The 14,036-nt window shown below is 38.8% G+C and overlaps 1 protein-coding gene across 1 annotated transcript in view; it reads left to right on the forward strand.

The window, feature by feature from the left end:
- Window positions 1-2,088: 2,088 nt before the first annotated feature.
- Window positions 2,089-14,036, forward strand: part of spock2 (SPARC (osteonectin), cwcv and kazal like domains proteoglycan 2) — a 38,926-nt gene continuing 26,978 nt past the window's right edge. Inside the window, exon 1 of the mRNA XM_084736391.1 lies at window positions 2,089-2,466. Coding sequence (XP_084592517.1) covers window positions 2,278-2,466 — 189 coding nt within the window. The 5' untranslated portion in view covers window positions 2,089-2,277. The remainder of the gene's footprint in view (window positions 2,467-14,036) is intronic.

The raw sequence follows: 14,036 nt of genomic DNA on the forward strand, positions 1-14,036 counted from the left end.
TGCGCTGTCCCACTGTCATGGCTTACTGGGACACTTAAATGGAACAGAGCCATCGTTAACGCTATTAGTAACACCTGTGCTTTCCCTACTATGACAAATCTAAAATGCTGGGAAAAACAGGCCTGTTCCAGTGGCTGACAGCTTTTTCAACTAGTCTGTCATGATCAAAAGAGACAGGATCTGCTTAGACAGCAAAATGACATGTTAAACCTAAAGCTCTTTAAATGATGTTAGAATACACATCATGAAGCGACTTGGCCTTCATTTTTGCTAAAATATAGTTTGAGTTTGCTATGAAAAAAGAAAAATATGGTATTATTCCATTATCTGACCACGTTAGACACAGTGGAGCAACACTTTTTAAGTAAATTTGGACACTTTTCATTTTATTTATGCAGGTCATCTTACTGAATTATCATCACAGTGACTGAAAATATCATTAGTCACTGTGATTGACTGATGTATTACATAAAGAGTATACATAAATTAATAAATATGTCTGTTATTCGCAGATAATTATATAATAAAGCAGTTTCTATTAGTTGATACTGCAGATTTTGATTAACATGAAATCATTTAATTGCTATGGATAAAACAAGAACAGCTATGTCAAATGAGCCATCTCCATGACAACTGAGTGAACTTCATCCACCGATGATGCCAGTGAGAGACAGGGTTGAACGCTCTGGAAAAAGTTAGGTGAGTTGGTATTGTTTTGTCAGACACTGTAGTCTTAAACGGATATTAGACAACACAACATGCAGCAGAAAATAGATATGACAGTACTTTTGTGGATTATTAGCGGAGCATTTGCTGCACTCACAACATTTTTTTTTAAAAATGTATCTATTAAACTTGTTTCGGAGCTTGGCACCTAAGGATTTCATTATACTGTACAGTAAATGCAGTGCAAAGAATAGTTCATTCCAGGATGATGAAGCACAATATTGATCAAAACCACAGCCTGTTCACCCTGCAGCTGTCCGACAAGAGATACAGAAGTATTCACCGCTGTACCACCAGAATACAGAGCAGCTTCTTCCCTCCTGACTGTGAGACTGTTTAGTTTATCCTCAGCACTCCACCATGCAAAACGGTTTGTTTTATTCTTGTTTCTATAACTTTGTACTTATTCAACCAGTCTACTGTGTATATTTTAGTGTACAGTACCAGTGCAACTTAATCTTGTTTGATTTTGAAGATCTTTTAAAAATTCAGACAAGAGTTGAAAATATTCGGGGGGGAAAATGACCAAAAAAAATACATAGCAACTAGTTTGACAGTTCATGTATCGTTTAAAGGTGATACTGATAAAACAATTTCCTGCCCTTTTCCATTCCATTTCATTCCATCCCATTCCAGTGGCTGGCCGGGAACCAAATGTCACATATCTTACAGAACTTAATAACATATTCAGTTTGTACCAGCCATCATTTTAAAAAGATTAATGCTACAGGATGGGAAGTCATATACACAACTTTGTGAACTTGGAGTTTTCAGAAAACTCCAAGTTCACGAAGTTGTTAACGTGACATGAGGGTAGCGTTCAGGACCCCATTTAAATGCAGCATAAATCGCAATTTGAAAAAATGGAAAAGTGATCATTTTATTCTACACCTTTCAAAAAGCTGTGAATGTATTTTTTCTTAATTATTTGTTTATATATATAAAAAAGTTATCACTAAAACCTTTAAGTAAATTGTCAAGACAAAAATACTAAAATTCTCTAATTTCTGTTTTTCTTCGTGTTCGGCATATATAAAACTAAATACTTCCAGGTTTTGCACCAACGGTCAAACAATTTGATACCACCACCAAGGACTTAAGGTACTGTGACAGTTTACTGACCAAATGATCCATCAATTAATTGAGAAAATAATCCGCAGATTACTCGATAATGGAAATAATCCCTCATTCAGAGTGCCCCACATACCAAACAAACCGTCCCACCTGAACACGCCGTGTGTGGGTGGGGGGCGTCACGTGACATTTGAAGGTGCAGCGTGCAAACACCAACTTTAACACTGAAATCCAATTAGATATTTGACGCATATACAAATATTTCAAAGCGTCCCACATGCAGCACCAGGACTGAACGCGTGTTGTGTCTCCGTGTCTCTCCTCCCCTCTGTCTCTCCCTCTCCCTCCCTGCCAGCAGGAGAAGGAGCATCCTATAGGCTAATCAGTTGGTACTTTGAATCCAGCCTCAGCATCCTCCCCCTCCCAGAAGAGGACAGCCGACAGCCGGTGTGAGCGAGGTGTTTTTGTCCGCTAACCATGGTGGGAATTACGGATATCGTGTGCCTTCTGGTCCCGCTGGTGATGCTGGCGGGCTCTACCTTCCAGAGCGACGTGAAGAGCGTCAAGGAGGCGGAAAAAACGGGGAATTTCATGGAAGACGAGCAGTGGCTGTCCACCATTTCACAGTACAGCCGCAAGATCAAGCACTGGAATCGCTTCAGAGACGTAAGTCCGCCGTGTTGATGGAGAGATGCGCGCTAATGCGGTATAAGATGCGCTGATAGGTAAACACGCACGGCCGTTTAGAAATAGTAATATTAGTTATTATCACATACTTTCTTAGCCTGATAATACACACAAACTTGGGACTGCTTTTGAAGCATAGCTCACACAGCAGAAACACACACACTTCAGAATTTTCAAAATAAGAAAATATTCAAAAATAATCTGTGTAAGGTATATTTGGGTGACCAAACACATACTTAGGGTTTGTAAAATGGAATAATAAGAATATATGGAAGGAAACATGTGACAATATATGAAGGATTGTGTATGCTTTATTTTGAATGAACGTCATCTCCACACTTTAAGCCTGATTTTGTGTTTGGTTTTAAAGAATTATTCAAAATATTTCATACACTAGATGTGAATTGGATAGTTTGGAAATAATGGCATACAGGGTTGTCATACCAGGATTTTTATACTTTGATACAATACTGGTATGAAAAAAGATACTTGATATGTCTTTCGATACCAGGCAAAAAGAAAAAAGTCCCAGTAGGCACACTAAATAGAATATGTTTTTTCTTTTTTCTTTTTTTTTCTTTTTTAATTAACAACCTGCACACAGTGCTGGTACTAAAAAGTCACAGAACACTATCTGTTTTTTATTCAAGCCATGTTTCAGGCAGGAAATGAAGACTTAACCAAGGTTTTGAATGAGCACTTATCTTTTCTTTTTTTATAGCCTCAGTACTTTCGATAATATTGAATGTTAGTATTGTATTATTTTTAAACGTGTGGTATTGAAAAAAGTATTGAAGTATCGATACTTTTGACAACCTTAATGTCAGTTTTGGTAAATGCAAACACTGACGGGATGTTTTACTTTTCTGACACCCTCAAAATTCAGGGATGTTTAAAGTGATATTTAATTCTTCATTAGAGGAAAACAAGTTTTGCCAGGAATGTTATAGGTCAATATTAAACTACAGCTGCAAAAATAAACCACATATACTCTACTACTCTTCCCACTTTTAGTATATGGGCCCTTGGTTAATTATACAGAGTTAATGTTTCAGTCGCTCTCGCACAGCAGGAGCAGTATAGTCCTATTCCATCATATCGCCCTTAATATGGGTTACCTCTCATGTGTCCCGGGAGATTTTCACAACAAGAGAATTAAGCAATTAGAGCAGAGGGGCGGTGATTGATTGATGTGCATATTCACCTACTGAACAGACTGAACTGGGTTGCAGGGATTGATTAAAGCCTGCAGGGTATGCACAGTGATATATTGCTGTGTCTGTAAATGTATGGATGTAGTTTTGCCTCTGGCTCTGTGAGATGATTACTAATGATCCCAGTAGGATTTGGACAATAGTGCAGTTGGATTATGTTCCATATAACTCCTGTTAATTGGGTTTTAATTGATCCAGGGTGGTTACTAGCACGTAATAGCCTAGGTATCTTTATTGGATTTGAAATGTGAGCAGTTGGCGTCAGCTCGAGCATCTGCACGAGAACAATGCCATGTCTTTTCTAAATAATAACCATCCTAGAGAGGCTGTGGTGTCATTTTGATATGCATTCATAGGGATCCCTAAATCATGGGTCATGGACGTCCCTGAGGAGGAGGTGAAAATTGGCAGCCGCCCCTCCTGGGATCGGATTACTCTGACTATGATTACTTAAAGAGAATGTCCTCTGGAGCTGTACTTAGGGAAGTAATGAAATTGTGTGCATGGAAAGATTAAGTCAGAATTATTGTGGGATTATAACTCACTGGATGCTGCTCTATATTTACACAGCTTTGATCCAAAATGTTAGTTAGAGCAGCAGCTTCACTCTGAATTCAGCACATCATGATTGGCTCTGCAAAACAAAAAAAGTAAAACCCCAGTAACACTTGATTTGAAGGAGCGAGGATAAGACTGTCATTACCTTGTCATAACCATTATATTGTGTGTGACATCCTTCTGAATGTTAATGACTGCTGTCATTAAGTTTCATTTAGTCAATTATGTCATTTTTAATGCAAACTCGACATTGTTTGAGATATCTTTGTTATGATAACTGATCACTCTAATTGAAGTCTAGTAAATGATTCATGACGCTGTTATAAAAGCTAGGACAAGTTCAAAATGTACCACTTTATTTGAGGTCAATGAAAAAATTCATGACACACTTATAATGATCTCATGACAGTCAGTGTCAAAACCAACCACATATGACGGTTTAATGTCATGAATGACACTCAATGACAACAGTAATAGACATTCATGAAATGATTATGAACATGGGTCATGGTTCATAAGTTTGGGTTATGCCATCTTGGTTAGTGTCAAGTTGTTATAACTAACAAATTTCAAACAATGTCAACTTTGTATTAAAAATGACATAATGACAACAATCATAAACATTCATAGAAACCTTTATTATACATTACATGTTTATGAACATGGTTAAGAATTTCAAGTTATGCTGTCTTGTTTAATGTCATGTGTTCATAACAAAGACATAGCCAGCTTGATCAATGTCAAGTTGTCATAAGAAAGATATTGACAGATTATGTTGTCTCGGTTAATTTCAATTTGTAGTAACAAAGACAGTTTCATCTTAGTCAATGTCAAGTTGTCATAGCAAAGACACCTCAAACAATATAAATTTTGCATTATAAATGACACAGTTGACTAAACGGCACTAAAATAGTTGTAAACATTCATGAAGACTCATGACGTGGTTATGACAGTCTTATGCATACCACTTTCAAATACAGTGTTACCAAAAACCTTCCATCCAAGAGTGAATAAAAACACAAACACAGTGAATATGTGGAGCATCCTGAAGATATAAACAGTTCGGGGAAAGTGGGATCATCTTCTTAACTTTGCTCAAGGGTTTGCCATCCCGTATGAAGATGTCACTTGCTCTGTTCTCCCTTTTTCTCTGAATTTAACATCAAAGCTGCTGTGTAACACAAACAGGCCCTACAGTCCTGCACTGTATCTCTTTCATGATCATTATTCCCTGAGGTGATTGTCTTAATATGTGTGAGTGTGTGTGTGTGTGCGCACTTGCTCATGCACTTGAGCGCACAGGAGCATGATTTTTTTTTTTAGGGCTGTTGCATTTGCGCGTGTTTTTGCAAGTGCGTTAAGGGCAGGAGTGGTGGTGGTGTCTCTGGTGATGATGATGATGACAGGAGAAACATCAGAGAAAGCGAACCACTGAACCTCCCAGGGGAATCGCCAATAGAAACCACTTTGATTTCAGCTTGCTGCCGTAGCAACAGCGGTCTCTGTGTGATGGTGTTGAAATGGAGCATGTATCACTGAGGGTTTGATGACTCTATCCCCATCACTTGTCCTGCTTCATGGTGGAGGAATCAGCGGAAACATCCTTTATTCCGATTTTGTCTGTAAAATTCTACACATGTATGAAACCAGCTACTATTTTCTCGATGATTCTTAATGAGAGCTGCTGAATATTGATTAGTGGCATAATGAACATTTAATTGGTGTTGCTTCATGTTCTTCTTTGAGCTAAAAAAAAATCTGAACTAGAAAATGAGCAGCTCAGTCTCTGGGAATTATTTGGTTGATGTATAAAAGACTGCCAATGACACAGTTATAGGTATTCAGCTTACACAAATTGATGTTGACTTGCACAGTCCTCCGAGAACCGAGCGTTGAATATTAATCCGACACTGGAAAGCAATAATCAAAGCTGCACAACATGAAAGATGAGTGCTTTCATTCTCTGCAAACACACAAATGCACAGAAACCCCTCGCACACACATAAACACACACACAATACATAGGCTGCAGAGGGTACACTGTAAATAATTCATATTTATTATTCTCTTACGAAATGTAAAAGCAGAATCAGGATAAGAGGCTCTTTCACTTTCAATAAAAATAGCTCCCACACTTCAATTCAATTTATTTTCACAGGAAGACAAGGAGATTAGATTTAACAGTTACAGTCAACAAATAATAGAATGGGATACCTCCAATCCTTTAATCTGACAGGTGCACTCAACATTTCATTCCACTAATGCACCAAATCCAGGAGAAAAAAGAGAAAACATGGGAACAGTGAAGGCAGTCATGGTAACTGAGTGCAGAGTTGTTATTTTAACCCAAAGACTGATATCCCTGCTGTTATTTGGCCAATTCTTATGGGACATTTAGTCACTTTTAGTTCCAATTAAAATGGGTGCAACATGGAATTTTTTATTGAAGTGATAGTTTAGTTTATTTAAAGTGGAGTTTTATGAGGTACTTATTAATAGTCAGTGTATTCGCTGCAGTTGATGGTGGTCGGCATGCCCCCAGTTTAGAGTGGCAGAGAGGAGTATCAGCATGAAAGCTAAGCAATGGACTGCTGTGGACAGGGTCTGCAGCAAAAGGTATTTTAGCCACTTAAAAAGGGTCTATTTAAAAAAAAAAAATCAATATCAGTTTAAGTGTACGCTATATGTAGTATGTTTTCATCACTTTACCTTGCCGTCAGACAGCGCTTTCTGATGTAAACCAGATATTGCTCTCTCCAAATCAACCAAACTTCACAGGCAAAATCAGTAATTTTACATCACAAAGCAGAGGTTGCTGGTCTACCACTGCCTCGATCTGTTTGTTTCTGTTATTGTTCGTGTACTTCAAAGGAAAATTCAGATTCACAGAAGTCACAAAATAACACAAACAATCTAACAAAATGAGGCAGCAGTAGACCAGCAACTCTGTGTTCTGAGGGTAAAATTGCAGATTTTTCCAGTGGAGTTTGGTTGTTTTGAAGAGGACAATATGTGGCTTATATAACAGTGGTTTTCCATCAGAAAAGGCTCTCTGCTGGCAAAATGAAGAGTTGAAAATATTCTAAATATAACACACACTTCATCTGAGATTTATTTTTGCTGGTGTTCCTCTCTGATTCTCCAAACCGACTATCGATAAGTACCTCACAAAACCCCACTTCACTTCAAATACTTTGAACTCTCCCTTTAATTTCTTAATGTTGTACTGTTGTTAATTTCTGACTAGAGTGGGTGACCAATGTTCAAAATAGAATTAGACAGCTCTATAATGCATGAATAAAAGATGGAGATATACAGAAGACAGAAAAAAGATAATATGATGATAAAAAAAAAAAATATATCTTTTTGTCCATCATGTGTGATGTAAGACATCCAGACACTCGATTATAGGGACAATTAGATGTCAACTGGGATAATCCCACCAATCGAGGCACTGTCTGTCTTTTTTCATTTCAGTATGAAATTAAATGGCTGCAGACTTCTGCATTTTGTGCATAGCGGATCCAATTTGGTATGTCTACTAAAGGCAAATCAACAGTAAATTCAATTTTTTGCTCAACTTCCCTTGTAAAAATGATACTGTCCGTGAAATCGCTAAGCCGTGAAATTGCTCTGATGTTTTACTCCTGTTGATTTAAATAAACTGAGATATACATCCAAAAAAAATGGATGATGAGTAGGACACAGCAGTGTAAGTTCACTCAGAGGGAGGTTGTTTATTGTCGGCATCCATCACACATGCCAGTGTGAACACGATGATGATTTTCGTTTCATATTTTTTGGGGGTTTCTCTCTCTATCCTTATTTTAAAAACGCATGCCTCTACAGTCAGACAGCTCTGGACCACCCAGCACCAATCCTGCGTGCACCTGTTATCCACTCACCTAATTTTGAAGAGAACAGCACAAAACATCAGATCCCTTGTCAATGCCAGTGGATTAAATATGCAGAATGGAGGAAGCACTTGCGGCAGACTCTGGCAGGCTGGCAGGAACATTTAAGGGGAGGTTTACTTTAGCTACTTGCCCGTTTTTAGCTTCTTGTGCTCTTAAACTGGCCACTGTCCAGCAGGATTTTAACACTTTGTGATTGCGGCTGCACCCGTCACTGCTCCTTTTTATCATTTCACCGTAGCATAATTGTGGATAATGGCATCTGTAACACTGGAGCCAAATACTCCATTAAAGACTATCTAGATGAACAGTAAATTATCACCACCAGCCCTGCGCTCAGTCTGGCTCTCGTTTCACAGAGCCGCTCATGCTTTTTGATGTTACCATAGACTGCTGCTGATGCATTAATGCTATGAATGATGATAACAGCTTATCAGAAATACATTAGTTTATCTGGTCATGCTTTGTGTTCTCTGGCATGAGTCACTCCTTATCATGCTCCAGATTCTCCATGACGGTGCAAACGTCTAGAGCTCTGTCCGTGATGTAGATGGAGCACGTTTCCATCACCTCCAATAGATGGTCCGGTCGTTCAGGGTGTGGCCGAGTCACTGGTGCGCTGTGGGGTGTCTTGGCTGGCTACCAGAAGCCTAGGTGGGCTGTAATTGAGTAGAGGGGGAAAAAAAACAAAAGACATGCCTTGCGTGTGTGGCTACAGCTGCTTTCCACTGCAGTACAATAGCCACAGCTGAAGGGCACAGGTGCCGCAGAGAGGCAGGGAGAGGACCTTCTAAGTAGTGAAGAAAGGTGATAAATTTCTCAGCAGATGCAATTGTATACAAAATTGAATAAATGCATCTTCCTGCAGAAATCTCTGTAGAGTTGTGACTAATAGCTGTAGGAAAAGAAGCAGGCCTTTTAAAGCATCCCTTTGTTCCTCACAGATGCTATAAATCCCCACATGCCAGCATTTCACATGCATGATTTCTCGGAGTGACCTGCTTCTGTGTTGGCTACACATGGGAGTCGGTATGCCAGATAGGTTGTTTGCTGCAGAGAACACCTGACATCCAGGAATCTGCCTGTAATGAGCGCCTTGAGGGATACTTCCAACCCTCTCCAGCAGTTAGACAACCTGTGTATTCTGTAAACAGCCCCAAAATAGTTTGAATGGCGCATCAATGTGTGAATTCAGATCCCAAACTCAAGACTTGCACTTGTTTCATGATTAACTCTCATTTTAAAATGCACTACACCTCTTAAATCACTATGAGACTGTGTGTGGCTTTTCAGATCAATAAATCACACCTTTTTTTCTTGTCAAACTAACAATAACTCTAAGTGGCGGTAGCTGTCCATACAGTAAATGCCACCTAAGTGTTATTACCTTTGGGCTTGAGCCAGACAGAGTCACAGCCAGTGTGAGCTCAGTTCCTGTGGCTGCCGTAGCTGATAGAAGAGAAGTTAATTAGAAAAAGTTAGAAGTGTAAATCCGGATGTTTTAGCACCTGAGAGCTCCTGAGAGAGGGCTTGTTAAGGAAGTGTTTCCTGTTATCAGGCTCACAAAAATATGCACACACATACAGATACATACTCACACAGAAACCTACGTTTGGAGAGAGATGCTTGTTTTGAGAGCAGCTTGTAGGTGAGAGTTCATGGACAGAACTTGCTCAAGACATAACACTTGACAGGTTGAAGCAGTGTGCACAGGGCTGTAGTAAAAGCTTTGCTGTTCTCCCGCAGCAGTAACTACCTTTACATGCACAGTATGTGTAGAATGTAGCATTTTCTGATAAAAGCATACGCCAGTATTATTCAGGTTTTTGGAGCTTTCTTTGGACGTGTATACAGCACATTCAGAATGTGCATCATTATCGCAGGTTGCTACACACTGTGTGTTGTAAACAAACCAATTAGCCGGCAGTTTGTAAGGCTGGAGCAGAGATGCATGCACAGCAGAAAAGTCCACATTTCCTGTCAGAAAAACATTACATTTACTTTTAAACATTATGAAAGACTTGGATATCAATGGGTTTTTGAATATGTGCAAATGTTGCAACGCTGACCTTTTCACGAGGATGGCAGAACGAATGAAGGAGGAGGGAGGCTGTGTTTGCACGGTTGAAAAAGTCTGTCACGAGTGGAAAACTTTGAAGAAACTATTTTTGACACAAAAAAGCCAATCAAGTTTGCATAGCGCCATGTAAACGGGAATATTAATGGAACATTCATTTTCATTAGCTGTGTAAACAACTTTAATATAAACTTTAAAATATTGTCTTTTGGGGGATAAGTGCAAAAAACTGAATATTTTGTACATGTAAAGAAACGGTACAAATAATTAGGCATAAATTTCTGTCTTGCTTATGTAAGCTAAGCAGCAGTGTTAGACTGATGTTAGAATGAAGCAGTCTAGTCTTGCATTTTTAATTCTTATAATGTGCCAAACCAGATCAGAAAGCTTGACAAGTGGGCCAGCTAGACAGGGAGCAATTCTAGGCTAACTAAAGGGATGTTCAGTGTTTTTGTACACAATTTAGATTAAGAAAATCAAATAAGTTTGAGCTTTTGAAAAATATCTGTGACGTTCAAAATAATTTGTATGAATGATACAAAAAAAGTATACAGTATGAATCTATTTTTAAGGAACCTTACCAGCATTAGAAATAAGCTGATGACGGAACTTGTTAGGAACTGGAAAAGACACCCCGTCTGCCTTTTCCACAAGACAAGCCACGTTTCAGTCAACTGCTGATCTGGTTGCGACTCTTATTCGATTACGTTGTTTTAGCCTCCCTTGTCTCAAATCATTGTCTGATTCTTATCTTCTTGTAGCCCCTACTAAGGCAATTTCATTGATTTTCCATTGTTGTACATGTCTGTTTTTCAGTTGAGATCAGTGTTTTCAGTGAAGTGTGAAGGTTCTCGCTGTTTGTACCAGATTCTCCTGTGAGTTGCAGACTGTTTTCTTATTCCCCGCAGGGCCCTGAAAGGCACAAGGTCTGATTTTATTTATAGATAGTGAGTACAGAGCTGGCATGAGTGCACAGAGACTTTGTGGACTAAGTGTGATTTTTATAGCTGTATCTGTGTGTGTGTGTGTGTGTGTGCGCGCGCGCGTGCGTATTATAAAACGTTAAGGACGAAGCAAGAAAGTTTTAGAACTCATCATCGATAAAATTTCTGTCAAATTCATTGGAACCAGTCTATTTTTTGTCCTCTCTGAACATGTATCCAGTGAAATGGAAAAAGCAATTCACCCTTTATATAATGGAGTCCAATTTTCAGTAGGTTTTGTATTTGACCTTTTATCTATCCTTTACTGTCACAGTATTTCTGATGTCACTCATCTCTATTTGAGTGTGAAAAGCGACTGTAGAGCCTCTCATGATCAAGGAAGTATGTATGATATACAATATCTAGTGTCACACCACTGATTGCAGATATAAATGAACACCTTTGGTCCACAGCCTTCAGTATTAAAGGGATTAGTCATGTATGAACCAGTGAAGATGAGTGCAATGCAGACAATGTGTCTATTCATCTCTCAAAGTGTGTTTTAAGATAGAAATCTATCTGCAAACTGAAGCATAAGAAATATGTAAATTATTCATTCTAACTTTGACTTTCAGTCGGGCCAGCGCTCGCAGTTGTTTTGCTTTTTTTGTGCAGCCTGGTGCATCTATTGTATCACGCACACAATCCATATTTGGATGTGCTTGGCTCACATTTCACATCTGATTTTAGATTTATATACAGATCTGACCAGGATTTTGCAGGAGTGTTATTTTCTGTACTCCATGATGCAATGCTCTCATGGTACATCATGAAAAACATGCAAGAAGACCAAACTTCCTGTTTATACCTAGGGTACTTTTCTGGTATTTTAATCTATTTATTTAATTCTTAATTTAAACAGAAGGATACTGGTGCACAGAAAATAAACATAAACAATGTGTAGTATCAAAAACACATAAGTAAGCATTGAAACCGCTTTGTATAAAGTTTTAAATGGTTGAAAAGAAACAAGAGGTTTAATTTCTAAACTTCTTAGCACAGTATTTAAAACCAGTTGTGTTTGAAATGAGGGATTAATAGAAAAAGGAACACTTTGTCATAATGAAGCCAAGCTTGCACTCACTATAGATATTCAGCAGGATAAATTACATCAGATAGAGCACAGGTACATGTGGGAAATGCAGTTCATAATTTTAGTCCCCAGAGTTGAAGTACTGTACAGAGAACAAGCAGAAAAAAACTATATGGGATATGTAAATACATATAAAAAAATGAGCCAGCAAACTATATTTATAGCACAATTATGTAAGTATATAGTTTAAGCCCACAGTGTAGAGAGTCTCAAGTGTGTATCCAAGGGTTTACATTTGGTTTCATGATACAATGAAGACACAATTATGCAATTATCCAGTTGGTTTTTTTGATAAAGTGAAGTAAAAAAACAAACAAACAAACAAACAAAAAAGGTATGTGTTACCCATGTATGTGTACTTCATATCTTGTTATACACTGTTTATACATATATACATATGTAAACTATATACTCTATAAATCCATCTTAAAAGTGGATAGTATAACAAAAAAACATGAAGGCAATGTGCTTTTCTGTTTTATCTTAAACTGATAAATTCTAGTTTAAGGGTCTTTTTAGGAGAATGCATACTGTACGTCTATCCCTGACTTAGGACAGAGTGTATACAGCCTGAGAGAAAGCAAAAAAAGGCCTCAAGCACCACCCTCTGCTGATCTTGAAGGAAAACAGATAAATAAGCATAATTTAGTGAGTTTAAATAAATGTTTTCACCTCCGATTTATCTTGCAACTCCTATCAAGAACCTCTGCTCTATGTCACTGCTTTGTCTCCACCTGTATTTTGTCCATCGATCGGTTTCCCAAAAGTACTAACCCCCGCTTCACCTCTTACTTACCCAGTCCTCCCAGCTCTCTTACATAAGCCTCGCTCTTGACTCCATCCTGCAAGGGAGGCAGACCAGACTCTCAGCGTTTGATGCTCTGCCTCTGCTCTGCAATCCTGAAGCATCGGCTCACAGCGCTGTGTGCAGCATGCGGGAACAGAGGAAGCAGCAGGCCTGCTTCTCGTGCCCTGCAGCCCAGCAAGCGTGAAGATAAGTGAGAACATATAGGATGAGAATATTGTTAAGGGGCTTTTGTTTCATCTCAGGCGTGCCTCATGTGATCTGTACACCAAAGCGGAGAGGCTGTGAACAGCAACTGGGTCTTTATGTGAATCTCTAGGTGGGAGGAAGTGACACAATTCTCTATGTAGCATCGATGCTGAAGACAGCCTCAGGGCAGTGTAATATTTTATTTCTCAGCTTTATTTCATCAGATTTTGGGATTATATTTTATACTGCAACAATATCCAACAGTTTATTTCAGTAGTGTGTTCCTACAGGACTTTCACTGATGTAGCCATCAGTATAGGAATTTGTTTTGTAAAGATGTCAAAAAAAAGATGTCTGTTACACTTGCAATGTTGAACCCACTGCAAGTCGCTTTTTCCACAGTTTTGAGCTAAAATTTGGATAATTTCCCCTGATCAGCTAATTGATGCTTTCCATCTCGGAGAGAAACCCTTATTTTGTACATGGCTAGCCTCTCAGTGCCCTTGTCTCTTGGTGTCTCTTGTCTTTGAAGGGCTTCTTGTATTTGCTTGAGGACCTTTCGCTGTCAACAGACAGACTTCAGCAGCAAAAGTGGTGGGCATGCAGCCCGGTCCCTGATGAGGTCTGGAGGGAGATTACAGTGAGGAGGACTTTCAGTGTAGAGTGGCACTCAGCCTCATTCTTCAAAGCAGGTGACTGTCTGATCTAACCCTCGC

This window comes from Lutjanus erythropterus, chromosome 14 (genome assembly GCF_056507025.1).
Source record: "Lutjanus erythropterus isolate fLutEry1 chromosome 14, fLutEry1.hap2, whole genome shotgun sequence".
Classification (NCBI taxonomy): Eukaryota; Metazoa; Chordata; class Actinopteri; order Lutjaniformes; family Lutjanidae; genus Lutjanus; species Lutjanus erythropterus.